General features: G+C 32.7%; 1 protein-coding gene across 3 annotated transcripts in view; it reads left to right on the top strand.

The window, feature by feature from the left end:
- Positions 1 to 10,984, top strand: part of alpha-Cat (catenin alpha) — a 68,339-nt gene extending 57,355 nt beyond the window's left edge. For all 3 annotated transcript variants that reach the window (XM_035350282.2, XM_035350281.2, XM_085814053.1), the window contains 2 exons: positions 163 to 186; positions 8,988 to 10,984. In XM_035350282.2, the coding sequence (XP_035206173.1) occupies positions 163 to 186; positions 8,988 to 9,152 (189 nt within the window). In that variant the 3' untranslated portion in view covers positions 9,153 to 10,984. The remainder of the gene's footprint in view (positions 1 to 162; positions 187 to 8,987) is intronic.
- Positions 10,985 to 22,041: the final 11,057 nt, after the last annotated feature.

Raw genomic sequence — 22,041 nt, 5'->3', positions numbered from 1 at the left:
GTGATTTTATGAAATCTATATATTTTTACGATTAATTGTGGTGATATGAAATGCTTTTAAATCTTGTAATATTATGCTTATGTAGTAGATGAAATTACATTTATGTTCTAAATAAAATTCCTTTTCTTTCTTTTCTTTTCTTTTTTTTTTTTTTTTTTTTAGTATCCACGAAGTGTTCAAGTTGCCGTAAGTATTATTATTGCTATTTATTCAAACATGTAGTAATTAAAAATGAGAGTTTCTTTAATTATTTGATCTTCCAAATTCTTTATGTTCTAGGTTTTTATTTTAAATTGACTATTTTTGCTTTATATTTTAAAGTAATAAAATTTTAAAATAATTTTTAATATGAAAATGCTCCTCCTTTTTTTCCTGTATTTTCAATGGAATTGGGAAATTATGTGCATTAGAATAACAAATTTTCTGTGGTTCTCTCATTAAATAAATTTGAATTCTGACTAAAATTAAGACTTGTACAAATTGTGCTAGTGAAAGTGATCCTATCATTGCATATATAGTAAATATTGTAATCTCGATAAACATAATTTGGTAAGTTTTTCCTTTTTAATTTGTTCAAATTTTATATGAAGTATTGAAAAGTTAATTAGTTTTTGTATGCAGTTCTTATTTGATTAGAATTAAGTAAAATAGAAAGTAATCATCCTTGCATCTTTTTACACGCTGGAAAGCATGCGATTAGTGAAAGTTAGAAAACATAATTTATTTCAAAATGTAATTTAAAGCTCAAGGTAAACAAATATTACTTTATTTGAATATTTGTATACTTGTTATTAAAAATAAATGTTTAAATTTTTAACTTGTATAAAACTATGGGGAAAGGACTTTCGGAAAAATAGGTGGTTTTGTGCGAGTGTCGTGAGTGAACATAAATAAATGTAATAAGTGTCTGAAAAAGGTTGTTAATATAACTATGTCAGGAAATTATCAGGCCAAATATAATGAAATCTTCTGTAAATATTTATGAAATTCAGGTTTAAAAAATTTAGTAATTGCATAAAAAACTTAATGAGTCAATCCAGTTAACAGTAGATTTTTTAAAGCAGATGAATGTGTTTTTTAACAGTTATCAGTTGGAGGAGCGAAGCTACCGTATTAAAGCTTTTATCAAAATATCCTTAAAACTTCACATATTAGCGGACAAGGCTGTTGGAACACTGGTAGGTTGACCCAGTCTCAAACTCTGCCAAATAAGCTGGCTAGGTGCTTTAATAGTTTTCCCCATTGTAACAAGCTAGTTTCCCTTAGAAGGTTTTGTATAAAGACATCCCATTATTTAGACAGCCTCACTGTACTGTGTCAAAATTTAATAAATTAAATTCTGAAAGCCGTGCCCTTAGATGGCCAAGTGGATTCAGTGGCCACTGAACTAACTTTGCTGACCACTGAACTTTCCTTCGTTCGAATCCCGGCAAACAGGCTGCTGCATGACATTTTCATGGTTTTCTTCATATGAAATATAAATAGAAGCCAGGTTTCCTTAAAAAGTCCTCTTCCAAAGCATTCTTTCCTTGACAGATAGCTGCTGTGTGCTTTTTCTGAATTAAAATCTACAACCAATCTTCAAATTTTAGTACAGTGTTATTAAAAAAGCAATAAATCACATTTAAGTTTCATATTGAAACAAAATTATTAATGATATAGTCAAAATACTTATGGGGTTTAGTATTGTATGGTAAATTTATGAATGCTCTATATATGAGTCCTTTGTCACTCTGCAGATATAGTTTTACCACATCAAATGCAACCTTGGCTGGCATTTTGCCAAAACACTTAGGATCATCCAGAAGGGTGTTAATTACATGCTGTGGGGTGAGGAGGTCACATGAGAAATCTCTGTTTACTGAAAAGAAGGAATTTACTAACCAAGGAAGAAAGTCCCTGTGTCATTGGGTGATCCTGCCATCAGTTGTCTTTCATACCTTTATTTCATATATGCAGAAATAAACATGAAGAATGGCATTGATGTGCAACACTTGACACCAAAAATATTAAACTTTTTTTTTTTTTCATAACATATGAATTTCATAACATATGTGAACAGTGCCTATTTCATTGCTTACTTTTAAAAATAAGATCCCTAAAAGTAATGGAACTATAATTATTATCAGAAATATTATTTCTGTAGTTAAAAAAAAAAAAAAAAAATTAAAGAGAATATTTACCCCCATTTGAATGTGGTCTTCCCTGATCGTAGTTGATTTAATGTAATATTGCCAATATTGTGATCTTTTATGCAATAATTATTGTTCCTTTTCTTTTTTTCTTTTTCTTTTTCTTTTTTTTTCTTTTTCTTTTTTTTTTTTCTAAAATGAATTTGTTCGTCCCTCACTTCAGCTGTGTTTAATAAGACATATAGATTTTAGCCCAAAAAATATAATAATTATTTATTATAACTTTTATAAATAAATAAATAACTATTGTAATAATTTTATTGTATTATTATTATAAATGACTGTCTCTTTTTTGTAGTTTATATTAATGCACATATATTTTAGTTCAAAGAGCTAAAAGATATATAATAAATATTAATTATTGTGTAGTTATAATAATATAATTCATTGTAATGAAAATTATGCAATAAAACAAAGAAAATTGAAAGGGAAAGTTGGGATTATAATTTCATCCCTATGAAAGTTCTAACCATTTTTTCCTTGATAAAAGTCGCAACCCAAAAGCAATACAGGTAAAGTTAAAAAAATAAAAAACTTCATAATATAAATATGTTTGTGCTCATGGTCCCATCTAGCATGATTAAACTATTTATCAGTATTATTTTCTAATTCTTTCTAAACAGACACGACCTCATCAGCACTTAAATATATCAATGTGTACTGTCTGTCTATGGCAAGAACAGCTCACGCCACAGTGTCTGGCGGGTGGCAGGAGACCACTGGGTGAGCAGCTGTGCCGCCATGAAGACTTTCAGCTTCTGGCGGGTGGCAGCTACTATAGCAACAGGGCTAGTATATTTTAAATAGGGCCGAACCAAGAGTTGCTTTATTGTTATTTTATTTTTGGCGACTGTTGGCTGAAGGGAAAAGAGTTTCTTCCTCTTAAACATTTAACCGTGGAGGCTTTCCATAATCGTATAAACAAAACAAACCACTGGTAATTAAGGTAAAAGCAGTTTTGATTTTAATTCACCTTTGCTTCCTTTCACCATTAAATTGACCACCGTTTGGTTTAGTTTGAAGGTATGCGAAAAGAAGAAATGTTCGCAAAAAGTATTTATTGAGAGCATGGGTATGTAAATAAACGCTTTTACTTTCAGATGATTCCACATTTAATGATAAAATTTTTAGTCATTATTAAAGCACAAGCAATAAATTAACAGAAAATTTTGAAATAAAAACATAGCTGAACGTCATTTAAAGACTGAAGAAATTGCTTTGAATGTTCACAGTAGATTAGCTAGAGGGGAGAACTATAAAAATTTAATTTATTTTATATTTATGAAGTGCGTCTATACTATATTACAGAGAATGGGGCAATCAAGTAGATTTCTAAGATGTCATCTATGATTTTGCAAGTAAACAAATAATAATAATAAAAAAACAAAATAATAGTATGATTTTTTTAAATAAATTTAAATTTTCTTAAAAAATAAGCACGGATTTTAAAATTTATTTCCCTACAAGTTATTTTGATGTATTTTTACTCATTGTACATCTAGACTCTAGATTCTAGAGGGATGCCAAATTCAGCGACTTGTACCTCACACAGCAAAATCAAAGACCGTTTCTTGACTGCAAAAGCTTTATTTACGCGATCGAATTTTCATTTTCGGAAATTGGATTCGGGGTTGACGCAGAGGATCAACGAGCATTTTACTTGAAACTAAAACAAAATGTGAATCATCTTTAAATGCGCCAAGGTGGCAAACTAAGCAGTAAATCTTCAAGACACCCCCTGCAGAAAATGGGTCAGGGCTCGTTTCTACGACAACTGACAGCTGTAGACAAACTGGCGAGAGATGTTCTTGCCATAGACACACAGTAATGTCTGTTGTGATGTTTCATTTTAGTTTGAGGTTTCTTCCTATATAAGGAAACCTCAGAATCCACACTCTTGAAGGTCATTGTGCCAATGGAAGTTTATCTTTTGATCTCCAATGTTATGATACATTTTCAATCCCACAATGTTAAATTTTCTCGTGGTGGAATCCTGGGGAAAGAAATTTATTCTTGTACTATAACAGAAATTATGTGTCTACTGTTCTAATGGTTTTGAGTATGCATGACATTGAAAGTTTCTCTTTCTTTTATTGTAATCCTGTATTATATTAATAGGTGTGATTAGACTTCTCTTTTGATAGTGTGGGGGGGAAACACCTTTTAGGAGGTCTCTAACTATAGATATAATATCATAGATGAAGCACTTAATCAGTATAAATGTTATTGGAAGTGTTTGTTTTCATACCTGCGTAAGACTAAAGCCCACATTGATGTGCATCAGAGCTATAGCAAGAGTATATCAAGTAAGGCAACTTGCTTCAGGTAAAAAGCTTGTAGGGATAAGAACAAATTAAAATGTAATGAATTCACTAGTGATGGCAAAGTAATCAATAAATAAATATAGGTAAATAGATAAATTTATGTAGATGTGCTGTTTTAAGATCTGCATCATGGATAGTTTTTGATGAAAAGATTGCCTTCTTGATGATGAGGTTTAGCTTTCTCAGAATTTGAGCACTTAATCAGCAGATGCTCGAAGAGTTGTATTTTTCAGCAGCATTTTTAACCCCTTCGAGCCGGGTAGTGAAAATGCGCGCTTATCGCGGAGGCCGGCAGTGTCTTCCGCGAGCGTCTCTCCAGGGTTGGGGGCTTTTTTGCTACTAAGCCTTAAATCCATGAAATTTCCGAAGTATCAACGCATTGTTTAATAATGCTCTATAGAGTATTTAAACGGCTTATGCTTTATAGATATTTATATATATATACTTTAATTACCTTATTTCTTGTTTAAATGCATATTTTACACATTTTATTTTAATTACTCACCATTTTATGACTTAAAATTATACATCTGAAAACTAAATATATTACTTAAACTTCTCTTTTCGTATGAAAAATTTTAAAACAAGGATCTACACACAGTCCTATGTTACATTCCTTGAACTCGTAATAACTCATTTGCCATTTTGGAGGATTTTTCCGGGAATGTGAACAAACGAAGCATCGTCGTCTCATTTTCTTATCAGTCTCTTCTGAACAAAGTTTTGGAAAATGTCTTTCAGTTAATCTTTCAGAATCAATATCTGAAATATTTTGCATCATTTCTGCTATTTCATGCTCTGTTAAACATTTTCGACGCTTCGACATTGAAACGGTAAAAAACAGAAAGAATTCACGTCTAACAAGTTCTAATTATTTTCTAAAAACTGAACTGTAAACCAAAATACACAATGCTTTAGCGCATATAAAACTTCTACTTACAATAAACAACTACCACGTGCGAATAAAGTGCGATTTAAAGAGACGTCATAAATCACGCCATTCGGAAACATTTAGTTCCCCGTTTGTTTATATAATCAAAAACACGTGTATGTGAGTCATGCTTCTCTCATTTCGAGTAGAAGGTCTAATGTACATGTATCTGAAACCATATGGACATACAGTGCCATCTTGTGGCAGAAATTATAGTTTGAAAAACGTTCCAAGGTACTGGCACAAATACGTGACAGTCGGTAGTAAACGCAACAATGCTCTGGCATGCCTGCGTGTCAGCCGGTAGATAAGTGTGTTCGTTGCTGGCACGTATACGTGACAGTCGGCGCGAAGGGGTTAAAGTTTAGTTGTATGCAGTCAGATTAGGCTATAAAAAACTCATCTGATAGTAGATGAAAATTTTGACCATGTCTAGTTTCCTGTACTATAATATTAGTTTAGAAAGCTGTAGCAAACAACCAAATGTATGAAAATCAGACATAATGAGCTCTGTCTGTAACTGAATTTTTCTAAACTGCTTTTCATAATTTTTTTTCTTCGTTTCTTTTGTAGGCTTGGTGAAATATTTCTAAGTTTTGATTATTAAATTTAAATACCAGAAAGTATAGATATCTTTGAATCAAGAATAAAGATTTTACCGTGTCAGATCTTTTTTATACTTTATATATATATAATCCAGATAATAGTGAGAGTATTCTTATTAATTGAAGACAATCTACTCATCAGACAAAAGGCACTTCTAAAATAATAATATATTTTAATTCACATTTGCACATTACTAACTAATTATATATGAAACACACAGATGAGAAGTAATCAGTTGCACCTACCACTCAGTCATCCATTACTAGTTCTAAAAAAGTTCTGCTTTTGAGGCGACTTGCATGTACGAATCATTTGATTTGTTCAGTGAGGTTGCTTTTTGGGTTCCATATATTAAGTCCATCATGGAGGAATAGAAATGGACTCTTATTGCACTGTGTCTGCAACAGGTTGGCTATAGTGGGATCTTCATTTTCAGTTTTTCTATATGAATTATTGTGTTGCTCTGGGTTGAAATGCATTATCAAAAATTCCTTTATATTTTGTGTTTTAAGAGCATGTTTCACTGACAATGACATGAGCATTATTATTTGAAAAATATAAAATGGATGGAATCAAACTAATTTTTATTAGTGAGACAGTTTACCTAAATTCATGTAGAGAATTCAGGGTTTGGCAATTTATTCTGATAAAAAATTTTGATGCAAGGAAAATGTTGCTAGCATTAAGATGTAGAAACAAGGATTCATTATTCACAAAAAGCTGCAATTTGTCAGTATCTGAATAAAAGCTACAGACAAAGGTAAATTAATTCACCAAATAATTTGCAGGGGCTAAATTTCTGGTGCTTGGATGGCTTGTCAGACAAAAAATTATCAATTAATCTGAAAATGTTTTAGTTAAGTCTCAAGATACAAGAAAAAGTGTTTGTCATTTTAAATGGAGCCAAACATAGACATCTGATGAATGGAATAGTTCAAAAGCAAAATGCATTAAAATGCAAAAGCCAAACGCATGTCTTCGTTTTGCAAGTTTTGCATCCGAATTGTTTGAGAAAGAGCTGCAGAAGTGGTGTGAGGAACTCTGAACCAAATGTAAGGACTTCTACTCTTGATTTGACAGGTGTGCTGTAGACGCTGATATCAAAAGTTTACTGTGCACTGAGACATTTTCCTTTCAACTTGTATCATGTAGTAGTTTGTGCACTAGAGAGTGATTAGAACTTGAATTATCCTAACAGAAAGAAAATGATTTTACATATTTTGGAGGAGTTACATTGAAGATGTAGCTTATGTTTCCCTTCTTGATGCAATGATAATTTCAAAAAAAGTCATGGTAGCTTGTTATAGAATTCATTATTCAAAATTATTTTAAGCACCATGATCTAACAAAGTTTATTTAAAAGAAGCGCAACTAGACAAGATTTCTAAAAATGCTACAGCATCCTCTGAATATGAGACGGAGCTTTTTCAAACATGGCATGTTTATGATGTTTACATGCAGAGATGTGATTTGGTATTGTGGCAGAAATTAAACTTAAAAATGTAGATATTGAAGTTTCTACATATGATATTGATGAAGAAATGGAACACACAGTAAACCTACTACCCCTTATTAAGCATAAATTAACATTAACAATAAGTTTTCTAATTTAAATTGTAGAACTAAGAATGATTTTTTGGCTTCATTTTTTTAAACAAAACTATGAATAAAAATTTTTTGTGGTCTCTGTCTTAGCAGGACTGTAGATTATTTTCATGCTGAATACATAATAACACCATTGAATTCACTATTGAACATGTTTAATTATTAAGGCAGTTCACTTTTTAATGCAAAAACTTATTATTGATCATTATAAATTTGTATTTTAGAGATATGAACAGGTCTATTGTATTGGAAAGGGTTATTATGATGTTTGTTCTAAGTAATTTGCCATGTATGATGATTATTACATGATGAAGCTGAAAAAGGATTGGCTTTATTAGATTATAAGCAAACACACTAAGGCTATTTTTACCTGAGGGCAGAAATTCTTTTTAAATTAATAGCTATAGATTGTAATTATAATTAACCCCTGATCCCCCCAAAAATTAGAATAACAATTCATGTCTCTTATTGCTAGTGCTGATCCTCCCCCTCTCGCATGTGTCTACTAAAATTATGTCAGGTACAGCAACCCAGATTTCTGTTTTTTAAGGTTTTTTATAGCAGGGTTTGATTGTGCTTACTATTTCATATTCCTTTCCTCCTCCTTAATTCATAATGTAGTGCACATATTATACATATCTCTTATTCTGTTGTTCATCAAGTTTTTGAGATATAAACAGGTTTACAAATGTACTGCAGACATAGAATTTTATAATCATCAATTACATCTACTCTTTCTTTTCAAACATTTCAGGCATGTGCACCCAAGTCCTTTTGTGGCCTTTAGTATATCATTGAAAACTCAATTTAAATTAGTTGGCTATATGCCAGTACTTAAACCTACTAGTGTTTTCTAGAAATTTTAAAATATCCTTTCTGGAACAAATTATATGGATCAGAACTTTTTCACAACAATCTGCATTTCATATTCTGTTAACATCAGGAATCTTTTTACTAAATTGATATTTTATTTTTAGTTACTATGTACAGATTCAAACATTATGCTCTTCAGTTTGTATTTGAAATATTAAAACTTCAGACATAAACATATCTGTCAATTTTTATTGTATAAAAATTAATCTTTTTTGTATTTTTGTTTTTTAATGAATATATGTTTACACAATTGATTTTTTACATTTAAAAATACCAAAAAGACCAACAATTTTGAAAATAAAGGCCACATAAGGACTACATACACCTAGCCAATGTATAGTATTTTCTAAATAAATTGATTAAATATTTCTGGTAATTATATGAGTTACTGTAATTTTGTTTTTACTGAAAAGACATTTTAGAGTTATATATATATATGTGTGTATTTTTCTATAGTCACCTATAGTCGTATGGAAAATGAAAGCTCCCGAGAAGAAACCTCTTGTACGCAGGGAGAAACCAGAGGAAGTCAGGGCTAAAGTTAGGAAAGGCTCTCAAAAGAAACACATTGCTCCCATCAAAGCATTAAGTGAATTCCAGAGTCCAGCTGAGAGTGTGTGATTTCAAGACATACAACTAAGAGATCAGTGCCTACGGCCTCATTTTTATACCTTGCCCAAGTGTGGGATGAGGAGTCGGAAAATTCTGCTCTCTCTCTACCCCTTATTTGACTTCTTTCATTAACCTCTAGTGTCTTTACTCCTTTGCCCTGCTGCTCAGAAAGTTTACACTTGTTCCTCCCTCTTTTCTTTAAAAGTAAAGAAAAGGATGCTTCTTTCTGACTTAATGAAAGAAAAATTAAGTGATTAAATGATGTTCACTTTTTATTTAAATGTTTATATGTTGTCAGAAATTTGATTGACGAATTAAGTATCACAAAAATAATCATAGCTTTTGTGCTGCCTCACTTGTGTTATTTTTAGATTTCAAGTCTGATTAATTGCTATGAAACATGGAGTACTAAAACTGTTACATTTTTATTTTGTAATAAAACTTTCAGAATGTTCTCTCATAATAGAAAACTTGGCAGTTTCAATAATAGGAATCTGAGACTGGACCAGAAAATTTGAATTGTAAATGCTTCATATAGCATCTTCCAAATGTAATTTAAATTCTAGTCATTTCATTTTCTTGGTAAAAATTTGATTCTTTGGTTTAGATTTGCATAGTTTTTTCTGGTAATATACATTTATGCATTATCAGATAAAATTTCTGTGCAATATTAAGATAATAAATGGAATTAAATTGTTTTTGTGTATAGTATTTTATACATTATCAGATAAAAAATTTTGTGCAGTATCAAAAGATAATAAATGGAATATTTAAGTTGTTTTTGGAAGGTATGTGCTCTAAATAAGTTTTAATATAATGGGGATAAATGAATGTTTCCATATTTTTGGGGGGTTTCTTTTGTGGTTTTTGTAATGGCATTATATGTATTATTATTATTTTAGAATATGTGTTGTACTGAGATAATAGTTATGTGTCTCTATTTGCCTTTGTTTTTTTTTAGAAGCATTAAATGTGTTACATGTAAACTGGCAGAGCATAAAGCTAAGACTACTTTTGTAAATTTTTTCATCTCATTAGTCTGTGAATATTTATATTTGTGTAATTTATATATTTTATATATGTTATTATTTTTAGAGAACATTATGAGTTTTAATAGATAGCATTCCTTTTTTTTTTATCTGAATGTAAAAAATTTTGTTTTTGATGCAGTGCATTTAAAAAAAAAAAAAAAAATTCTGTACTCTGCAAAAATTTGGTGATTGTGAAACAATGTGATGTGTTTCTCATGAAGTCTGGTGAATGTGCATGTATTTTCATATGCTGTTCTTTAAACATGAAACATACGATCATTGAAACTATTTGTAGTGTATTGTAACAAATAGCAATAAAAAAATTGTCAATTATGTGAAAAAAATTGTACGTTTAGTATTGTTTAGGAATTATTCACTAAATCTTTTTTGTACTTTGTTTTTATCATATATGCTGTTCAATTTTATAGTTTTATATATGTAGTGTAGACCCATAATATATGTATTTTGTACATTTCTTACATAAAACATTTTTAATTCTTGTGTATAATACTTTGTTTGCTAAATCGGTATCAAAATTTAAACCTTTTTACCTGTATTTATCAATTTTGTTAAGAAGTAGTATCAAAAGATTTATTTGTAACACTTGATGTAAAAAAATATGGTTTTGTAGTTTGTCATTTGACAATGCATAGTGAAATACTTTTTTACATTTTATGTCACGAAAAACAGAAATTCATGTATTTTATTTCATTTTAAATAAAGTATACATGAAAAATCCGTAAATTGAATAGAAAATTTGAGATGTAAACTTAAAGTAAGTTTTCAATAAAAATATAATGACTTCTTTCATCATCATCATTTTTTAAACTGATATATAATTTAAATATTTCATAAAAGTGGAAGTCAAATTTCGATGCCTCTTGTAGAATCAGTCAGACTTATTCTGAGGCAGGAAACATGAAAAATCAGCATTGCCATCACAGAATTCAATTTGGGGCCTCCTGGTTGTTAGCTGTAAGTGCTTCTAGTTATACCATAAGTGCATACGTAAGGGAGGAAAAAATTCCTTGCATAGTGACATTTTTGTGTTTTGTTGTTAGAAACACCCAGAGCAAAGTTCTTTCTGAATTAAATCATATATCGTACATCTACTCGTATGATTGCAAGTGTTGCCAGTAGATGAAAAAACAAATTGACTTCGTTTTAGTCACACACATAGCAAGTTTTTTTAAAAAAATTTCTTGCTTAACAAAATATAAGATCTCTATCTTTCAAATTTAATTGATCTGTAATTGCTTAACACACTGGAAAATTCAAAAGCAATAAATGCATTTTGTAAAAGTTTCAGTCTTTGCATTTAAAATAATATATCTAATCAATATGATATAATAAGTCATCCCTAAAGTTCTGCTTTTTTTTTTTTAATTAAAGCATGATTCCTTCTACAATACCCACTCCTTATTAAAATCACTTTCACTCAAATATGCTATGAACGAAAGTTTGAGTTCATTAACCCTCTGAGCAGCACAGGTTTTTGGATTTGTCATGAAGACCTGTTTTTATGCAGCGTTTATTAGTTAAATTTTTATAATTCCTTATTTTAGCCTCTATTTTCATAAACTTATATTCATTAAGATTATATTATTAAAGAAAGTAAGAAAGAAAATATCTTAATTTATAAGCTAATATGTATCAAGTGACAAAATCTCATGGATGGTCATGCCGCTCAGAGGGTTAAACAGCCACGTTTAACATGATGAGTTCAATATTGCAAATTATGGTTTCAACTATGAACTTACTTAGTAAGATAGTAACTAACAAATCATATAATAATTAATACCTAAATTATTAATTAAAAATTAAGCTATTAGCAAAACTTAAACTTTCACAAAGGATTGCTCTATCCGTATTTGTTTCCCTTTGTTCATCAGTTTTTCAATTGTATTTTCAAGTTCATAAATATGTTAATTATAAATATAATAATTATCTGATTCTCTACCTTTCAATTCAAACGAAGTTCTTAAAAGTTTGCAGTGCTTTTCTTGATTCAGTTGAGGTTGACATGTAATCACTTTCTTCCATATTACTTTAGCTGTCAATTTCATTTTTGCAACTGTTTTAACACTTTCTTGTTAATATCATAAATATGTTTTTACATGCTGCCTTAATATTAGTATCGATTGCAACGTACTTTAAAAACAAATATTCGTAATTTTTCCTGTTGACGTCCGAAATATTAGAAATAAGTTTGCAGTTCCTCTGTGGCTTCTTCTAAACAAAAACCACATTTTCTAACGCAATTTCTGTATTTTGGGAGACTGTACTGAATATAATACAGTCAAAAGTCGTTAATTCGGACACCCATAATCAGGACCTCAAAGCTACAAACTTTCTGCGTCGTGTTGACCCATGCGCGTAAGACTTTTTACGGCTGCGAATATGCGTGTGCGCGTGCGCAAAATACGTTTAACGGACGGTATAAGCTAAGCTAAAATTATCTAATTCAGTTAATGTTGCAGATTGCGTTGTTCTTTAATCTTCGAATTGGATTCGGCTTATTATTTTTTGCAGACTGTTAGAGCAATTTTATAAAAGTAAGCTTGAACTTTCGATTATGTCAAATAGAATTTCTGATATATATTTACTAACATGTAAAGGATCTACAAAGCGAAAGTATGTTTCGAAGTCCATTAAACAAAAAGTGGAATTGCTGCAAAAAAATGGATAAAGGCATATCCTTTGTTTATCTTTAACGCCGCGGCGAAGCAACTTAAACAATTTACATTGAAAGAAATGTTTAATAAAGTAAACAAATAAATATTAAGCTTTTTTTTTTTTTTTTTGTAAATTTTGATACCCTTTAGATCATAATTGTTCTTTATTTCATAAATTACGGTTTCATATTTTTAATTTTATAGTTTCTGCATGCCATCTTACCAGATTTAAACTGATGATCGATAATCCGGAATCGCCGAAGTCCGGATTAACGACTTTTGACTGTATTGTTACGAAATGTACAGGTGCAGTAAGATGGCTTCTCCGCAAAGCAGTTTTAAGGTTACCATAAAATAGCAAGGGAATGCAGTGTTGCCACATTTGGCGAGAAATCGCCCATTTGGCAACAAAATTGGCGATAGACCATGGACGGTTGGGGAACCTTCTGGAACGAACTCTTACCGGTTTAGCCCAGAGTGTTCTCGAACACAAGCCAAAAACTATATAAACCGTGCTGGTCAGTTAATGTGTGCTTTATCGAGAGCACGCGAGTCACAGCCCCTCGTCTGGAGTGTGTCTCGTCTAGTTAGTCCATGTGGAGACGATCGAGTTGACAGCCGGCCGACAAGTGCCGAGTGGATTGTCGTGTGCACCGAAGGAATCTGTTAGTGCATCGTCAAGAGAGCGTGTTGAGCTCCGGGAATGACTGAACCAAAGAGTCAGGAGCTGTGCTCGTGTGCATCGCGAGTTGTAGCGTGGAGAGTCTCGAGAGTACGTGGAGTTCCAAGAACGACCAAGCAGAGTCGGATGCTTTGCAAGAAGCTGTCTCCACCGTTATTGCCTGACAGTGTGAAGGCTGTGTCACTGATCGTTCCAGCGTGTTTATAGTAGATCTTTGATGACTGTAAAAGATTTTTGGAGCTGTCCTGATTAATATTGATAAATAAAGTGTGTTTCGATACTTCATCCATTGTCGTCGTTATTCACTCCAAATCTACAAACCCCGTACGAATGTGAAGGAAGAAAATAACGTAACAACTGGTGTCAGAAGGAAGAAAAACACAACAATATGCATAGCCTCTAGCAAAGATATTGATGTACTTACGATGTGATCTACATGTCTCCTTGGAAGTTTCTTTTCACAAGATTCAATTTTGTTTCTCCTTATTTGAACAACTTCTCTGTAATTACATATGAAAGCTTTTATAATATCTTAGTCTAATGGCTGAATGATAGAAGTAGTATTTGCAGGAAAAAACACTAATCTAACGTTTCTCAGAACAATATCAGAGGAGTGTGCAGTGCAGATATTTTATTAGCTTATTTTTTTCATCATCATTCAATAATTTGTTCAAATCTAGAATCTAATTAATTTATTCAAAATCTAGAATTCCTTTTTCTTCTCAGCAGGAAAGACTGCTTTTATCTGTCAAGTCAGCCTGTCACTTCATGATTGTTGTAGGTATAATCATTGCTTTGCTTTTTCTTCGGCGTACAGCGATCACTTCCGTTTTCCAATCAAAGACTGATAATGTACGAGATAATGCAAGGAAGCATTTCATAATGTTTTCTGAAAACGCCCTGCAAACTTAATGGAAGGTATGCACTTCCGTCACTTATCAGCTGGTGTTCAAGAAAAGAAACTAGTGATCACTTAATCACCACCTATTCTTTAATCCTGAGAAACATTCATTCATTTATAATCAAAGAATTTGTTTCCAATGCCTTGAATCAATTTCAATTAAATTTTGTGCCGCTTGTATTTTTTTAAAAGTGTGAGTAAAACATCTTTTTCCATTTCTCAGCTGAATGATGATCTGTTCCTAGCTTCTCACCATGTAATTTCCGATATAACAATTTTATTTCTCTCTTTCCATCTTATGAGCCATCCATCAGTTGGCACAAAATTTTCTCCTAGTATTTTGGTGCATTCTACAGCTTTTGTGGTCAAAAGAGCTCTAGAAATTGAAACATTTTTTAGTCTCGTAGCTTGAAACCATTCTAGAAGATGTAATAATGTCTCTCGATTTTCCATAGTCTTTGCGTTTCCACGAGACATTTGCATTTCATTTCTGTCTTTAAGTAAACATTGCTGTTTAGGAAATCCCCATTTTAAAAGCTGCCTCTCTTTGACTGCATTTATTAAACGTATCATAATCTTTCAGCAATTTATTTTCTTTCAAGCTTAAATCATTTTGTTTAGGCATTTTCAACATGTTGCAAGTTATACACACAGCAAATAAAAACTTTTCTTTCCAATAATTTGTTCAAATCTAGAATTTTTTCTTCCCAGCAGGAATACTGCACCTTTATCTGTCAAGTTGGCCTGTCGCTTCATGCTTATTGCAGGTACAATTATTGCTTTCTTTTTTTTCTTCGGTCTACAGTGATCACTTCCCTTTTCCAATCAAAGACTGATAATGTATGATAATGCAAGGAAGCATTTTATTATCTATTCGGAGAACATCCTGCAAACTTAATGGGTATATGCACTTCCATCCCTTATCAACTGGTGTTCAAGGAAGGAAAGTGATCACCTTTTCTTTAATTCTAAGAAATATTCATTCATTTACAATCAACGAGCTTTTTCCAATGCCTCTAGAAAACTGCTTTGGATAATCATTAAGATAAAAGTAATCTGTTGCTCTCAGCTCTAGTCCACATAGAGATTTGTAAACAGTGTCTTACAGCAACTAGGGAAGTCTACCCAACACCCAGGAGGTCTTGATTCTAACTTCACTGGCCAAAATTTCTGCAAAATCTGTTAATACCGAAGTCCTACATAATTCAAAGATAAAAAACTACGAATAATTTATTCCAGATCTGAGTTTGGTAAGTGGTTTAGATTAATTTAATAAATGTTTTTCTATTCATTATATTCGTTTTGGTTTCTGAAAATTTGAACAAGGTGGTGGGCACTGTAATTATTTTATTGCTGATATGGAGTGGCTTGATTGATGCAAAATACTTTTTTTTCTGCTCACACTGCATAATCCTAGTGTGGAAATTTCAGCCTCGAAGATATGCACACTCTGGATGACCATCCTGTAAGAAGACGCTATTGCTGAATATGAAAAACGAGATTATAACACCTAACGGAACTATTAGACAAATAATATTTTAAAAGTACACTACGTTATCATTTTTAGAAAATATTACTACCAGTATACTTTTTATAATTTAATATTCATATTAAGTTAGTAGAAACAATTCATATTCATTTTTAATAATTCTAGGCTATAAAAGTTTTGATAATCTTATTAACTAAAAGTGAAATAAATGTTAGCACTCATTAATTAGATGGATAAGTCTGCAGATTCTTACACAACTGTGTTTGGATGTACTAGTAAACCTAAGTCGGAGATTTTCACATATATCAAGTTAATATCAGTACTTTGTTTTTATTTGAGTTAGTGACGTAGAACATACCTTTCTCACACACCGTATGTAGAAGTAAATTGAGATATAAATCTTACAGTATCATTGTACACTTCACTATATTCCATTGTCACTTGTAAAGAAGTTATCACATCTAGTGACGACCCCTGCTAGATGGGACTTTTCTGAGAAACAATATTCTGGTAGCATTGGTTTAAACACGAGGATTCCTATAAAAAACAGCTCTGCTGGAAATGATGTCCCGGCTATGCGGGATATTTTGAAACTTCACGTCTGCAGCTTTGTTCCAGGTAGAGATCAACCAATCAGGTGAAATTTCTGCTTCGATAATCAATTACTGTTTGGCGTTCAAGTCTGTTTAATAAAGAAAAATGGTAACCTAGCTACATAGCTTTTGTGGAAATGTGTGGGTTTGTCCCTTTCGACGTTCAGCTTTGCGTAGCGGAAACATATGTGATAAGGACTTAATGAGGAACACAAGATGTGCCGTGAAATCATATTAGTGCGCTTTAAATTCATTATCTGTTGATAAGACTAGAGTGATAAGTTCAGAGGTAATAAATTCAGTAAAATGTTGGTTTGGGAAGAAAAAATGGTAGATAATTGCCATTTGTAATTTCCCAAACTGAGATTTTCAGTTGTATGTGTAGTAATTTTATTTATTTTATTATTATTATTATTATTATTATTTTTTGGAAATCTAGAACCACGGTTTGACAAATGCTGTCCTATGATATTTGGGTGTCCCATAATTTGACAAAGTAGAATATGCTTGCTCAAATTTGGGCATGCAATTCTTTGCTGGAAAAAAAAAAAAAAAGCTCCTTTTTTGGAATGGCTCATTACTGGGGATGAGAAGCAGATACGAGGGCCATCCAGGAAGTAGATTACGTTTCCGTCTGTGTCCGCTAGGGGCGGGGCTAGCGCGGCCATCTTGGGGTCAGAGCGTTGCGCAGCTCAGTCTGCATCTAGCCGTGCTAGTGAGAGGTTCGTGCCGTGCTCCGTTCAGATACTGTGACGGTTTGAAATGTCTGCGTTAATTGAAAATCCTGCGAGGTGCGCTCAGTAATAAGGTTTCTGACTGCAAAAAACTGTAAACCGATAGAAATCTATCGGCAGCTTCGTGAAGTGTATGGGGACAACATTATCACTGAAGGTGGAGTGCGTCAGTGGGTCATAAGATTTCAAAATGGCCGAACCAATGTTCACGACGAAGATCGAAGTGGGAGACCCAGCATAGTGACCGCCGAACTTCTCGAAAAAGTCGATGCTAAAGTCCGTGAAAATCGAAATTTCACAATAACGGAACTTTCTTTGAGTTTTCCACAAATTTCGCGAAGTTTGTTGCACGAAATCATCAGCGAAAAGCTTGGTTACCACAAGTTTTGTGCAAGATGGATTCCAAAAATCTTGACAGAGGACCACAAAAATCAGCGAATGGCTGCAGCGTTGAACTTTTTGGACGCTTACCATAAGGATGGTGACTCTTTACTCGATCGCATCGTTACTGGTGACGAAACATGGGTGAAACATGTGAACTGTGAAACGAAATTGCAATCAATGCAGTGGGGGCACACAAGTTCTCCCCAAAAACCCAAGAAATGCATGCAAACAATGTCGGCAAGGAAGATGATGGCGACTGTTTTTTGGGACAGAAAAGGTGTAATTTTGGTGGACTTCCTGGAAAGAGGCACTACAATAAACTCTCAAAGGTATTGCCAAACTCTCCAAAAACTCAGAAGAGCAATTCAAAACAAGCGCAGAGGAATGTTGAGCTCTAAGATCTTGTTGATTCACGACAACGCCCGGCCCCACACGGCAAATGTCACTCGTAAAGTTCTTGAATCTTTTAAGTGGGAGTTGTTTCCGCATCCGCCGTACAGTCCCGACCTGGCACCGAGCGACTTCCACCTATTCCCAGCAATGAAGAAGTGGCTGGCTATGCAGCGTTTTGATGACGACGCACAGCTGCAAGAAGAGGTAACGAAGTGGTTGAAGGCGCACGCGGCCGAATTTTTCGACGAAGGAATTTCCAAGCTCGTACATCGCTACGATAAATGCCTTAATTTGTATGGTGACTATGTAGAAAAGTAGTATTTGAGTGTGGCTTTCATCTGTATATAATAAAATTTGTTTCCTATACTTTGTTTATTTTTTTATTCCAAAACGTAATCTACTTTCTGGATAGCCCTCGTATTACACTAGTCATCAAAATTGGTCCGATGTTTGTCACCACTTGAAAAGTATTAACTGGGAAAAAAATTCTTTTTATTAATAGTAACTTACCGAATTTGAAAATGCGTAACATAAATAAATTTCTGATTATTAACACTTATACCTAGAACCGTGAAGTGGGTCAATTTGATCGATAAGAAATATTAATGCCTAAATGATGAAAAACAGATGCATTTTCTCGAAGTAGCTGTAAAGTATACCTGTTTCACCCTCGAATTCCTCAAATGGAGCAACCAGGAGAGAAATAGTGTAGGTTTTCAGTCAAGGTCTTAATGTTTGTTTGGAAATGCGAACTGTGTTCGAATGCATTGGAAAATTACAATGGACATTTCGAAAGATTTTTTGAAGTTGCTTTTATTCTACATTTAGTATAAGGGTAGATAAGATGTCACAACATCATTCAGGACTGTTTAACCCTATTCAGGAAGCTCTGGAACAACAATTATCTGAAAATGATTCAGAAGATGATGATAATGAATAGAGTATTTCGATTTTGAATAGTGAGAATGAATACTTGCCTGCTAATGAAGAAAATGGAAGTGATGATGACTTTGGCATTGCCCTAAAAATCACTGAACCTTCTAATCACAATAATAACAATAATTTATCAGATAAAAAAGAAAACCAATTCTGAAAAAAGACGCATGCATTCAAGGAAATCCGAAAAAGAAATCAGCAGTAACGTTCAAAGATGGGACAGTTTGGAATGTCGTGCAATTAAGAGCAAATGATAAAGGAAGAAAATCAAAGCAAAATATTTTGAAGGAAGTTGGGAGTCTACCACCACATGCTAAACACAATTAGCAAACACAATATATATTTACTAATATGCAAACACAATATATATTTACTAATATGTAAACACAATATATGCATGCAAACACAATATATATTTACTAATATGTAAAGGATCTACAAAGCGAAAGTATGTTTCGAAGTCCATTCAACAAAAAGTGGAATTGCTGCAAAAAATGGATAAAGGCATATCCTTTGTTTATCTAACCATTCCGAAATCTGTTTATCAATTTCACGCTGCTCTGCGTGTGTGGGGGGTGGGGAACGTCGCAGCGCGCAATGAAATGGAAGTTGATCTGTCAGCACTATCCTTATCTTCAGGGGAGATGTTTTTATTTTATTTGGCTTATAATTCCTTAATAAATGTAGTATTTCATCTGGATGTACTCCGTCTTTGATATGATTTAAATCAAATTCCTCGTCATTATAATTCGCTTCCGATAGCGGAAAAAAGTGACACAGAGGTCACTTTCTTCGAAAACAAAAAAATTTCGATTGACAAATTAGTCGGTATTCTCGACACAGCAATTATAGGACTTGAACAGCGGAACTTTGTAACTAAACAAGAAATTATGTCTGTTTATGTTTGTTACCCGTCAAGTGCCTGGAGACTTTTCATAGATGAATGGATATTGAAACATATAAAGAAATGCACTGAAGATAAGCTCATCAACAGATTAATGAAAATAAATAGAATATAGCAATAGAAGAAATAGCTGCTTTTATAGCAATTTCATATGCACGTGGTATATATAGTTAAAAGTCGTTAATTCGGACACCCATAATCCGGACCTCAAAGCTACAAACTTTCCGCGCATGCGTCGCGTGTAAGACTTTTACTGCTGCGAATATGCATGTGCGCATGCGCGTAATACGTTTACGCTTGCGCGTTTAATGTATAACGGACGGTGTAAGCTAAGCTAAAATTATCTAATTCAGTTAATGTTGCAGATTCAGGTTGCAGATTGCAAACCTGAGTATTGTTTACTTACGAGTCCAGATATAGTCTGAACAGTGATTCTAAATGTGTTTTGATCTGGAGAGAGGAGAACTTTGCATGAAATATCCTGTTTCTGCAAACGCAATTCAATGGTTTTGGAAGGAATCATGACAAATTCATGATTCTTCGAATTGGATCCGGCTTATTTTTTGCAGACTGTTAGAGCAATCTTATAAAAGTAAGGTTGAACTTTCGATTATGTCAAATAGAATTTCTGATATATATTTACTAATATGTAAAGGATCTACAAAGCGAAAGTATGTTTCGAAGTCCATTCAACAAAAAGTGGAATTGCTGCAAAAAATGGATAAAGGCATATCCTTTGTTTATCTAACCATTCCGAAATCTGTTTATCAATTTCACGCTGCTCTGCGTGTGTGGGGGGTGGGGAACGTCGCAGCGCGCAATGAAATGGAAGTTGATCTGTCAGCACTATCCTTATCTTCAGGGGAGATGTTTTTATTTTATTTGGCTTATAATTCCTTAATAAATGTAGTATTTCATCTGGATGTACTCCGTCTTTGATATGATTTAAATCAAATTCCTCGTCATTATAATTCGCTTCCGATAGCGGAAAAAAGTGACACAGAGGTCACTTTCTTCGAAAACAAAAAAATTTCGATTGACAAATTAGTCGGTATTCTCGACACAGCAATTATAGGACTTGAACAGCGGAACTTTGTAACTAAACAAGAAATTATGTCTGTTTATAGAATTAAAGAGAAAGTATTATCACATAAAAAACGAAGCAACTTAAACAACTTACATTAAAAGAAATGTTTAATAAAGTAAACAAATAAATATTAAGCTTTTTTTTTTTTTTTTTTGTAAATTTTGATACCCTTTAGATCATAATTGTTCTTTATTTCATAAATTACGGTTTCATATTTTTAATTTTATAATTTCTGCATGCCATCTTACCAGATTTAAACTGATTATCTATAATCCGGAATCGACGAAGTCCCGACGAGTCCGAATTAACGACTTTTGACTGTATTGTGAAAAAGGACTTGAGCTGGTTATCTTGCGGTGAATGAACTGGGGACCACCATTTTTCTGAAATACAATGTCAAGAGACAAATTTCGTAAAATAATGAGATTATAACACTTCAATATAAAATTAACGATATCAAATCGTCTAGAAACAGACAAATTTTCCCTCTTCTCTGATATTTGGAATTGTTTCATTGAAATTTGCCAGACTAACTATACCCAAAATATAACTGTAGATGAACAGTTATTTCCTACAAAAGCTAGGTGTAGGTTTAGTCAATACATGTAAAAAACACCACATAAATTTGGAATCAATTTCTGGTTAGCTGCAGATGTTGACTTAAAATACTTAATAAATGGATTCTCATATCTTGGAAAAGATCTCCAAAGTCCATCCAACGTTTCTCTTTCTGAGCACAGTACTGCAACTATTAAGCCCATATGAAAACACAGGTAGAAATGTCACTACACATAACTTTTTCACAACACTGAAGCTTGCAGAGGCATTGAAATCCAAAACAACCAGCCTTGTAGGAACTGTAATACGCTCAAGAAGAGAAATACAAGTATCTGTAAAAATGTCAAAATCCGCACTTAGTTGACGAACTGAGAGAAAAGGTTTGTTCTCTCTCCCAGGAAGAAAAGATGACATATAGCAACCACCGAAAGCGACGGAAACAAGTTAAGCGTAAATGAGTCCGATACCGAGTTCAAAATGTGAAAATAAAAACCCAAGATATTTGTTCAAAATGCAAAGCACCCATTGTGG

Source organism: Stegodyphus dumicola, chromosome 3 (genome assembly GCF_044657685.1).
Source record: "Stegodyphus dumicola isolate Sdum_Otavi_A_Nest chromosome 3, ASM4465768v1".
In the NCBI taxonomy this organism is placed as follows: Eukaryota; Metazoa; Arthropoda; class Arachnida; order Araneae; family Eresidae; genus Stegodyphus; species Stegodyphus dumicola.
Note: the sequence above shows the minus strand (reverse complement) of the source record. Positions and strands in the feature narration are given on the sequence as shown.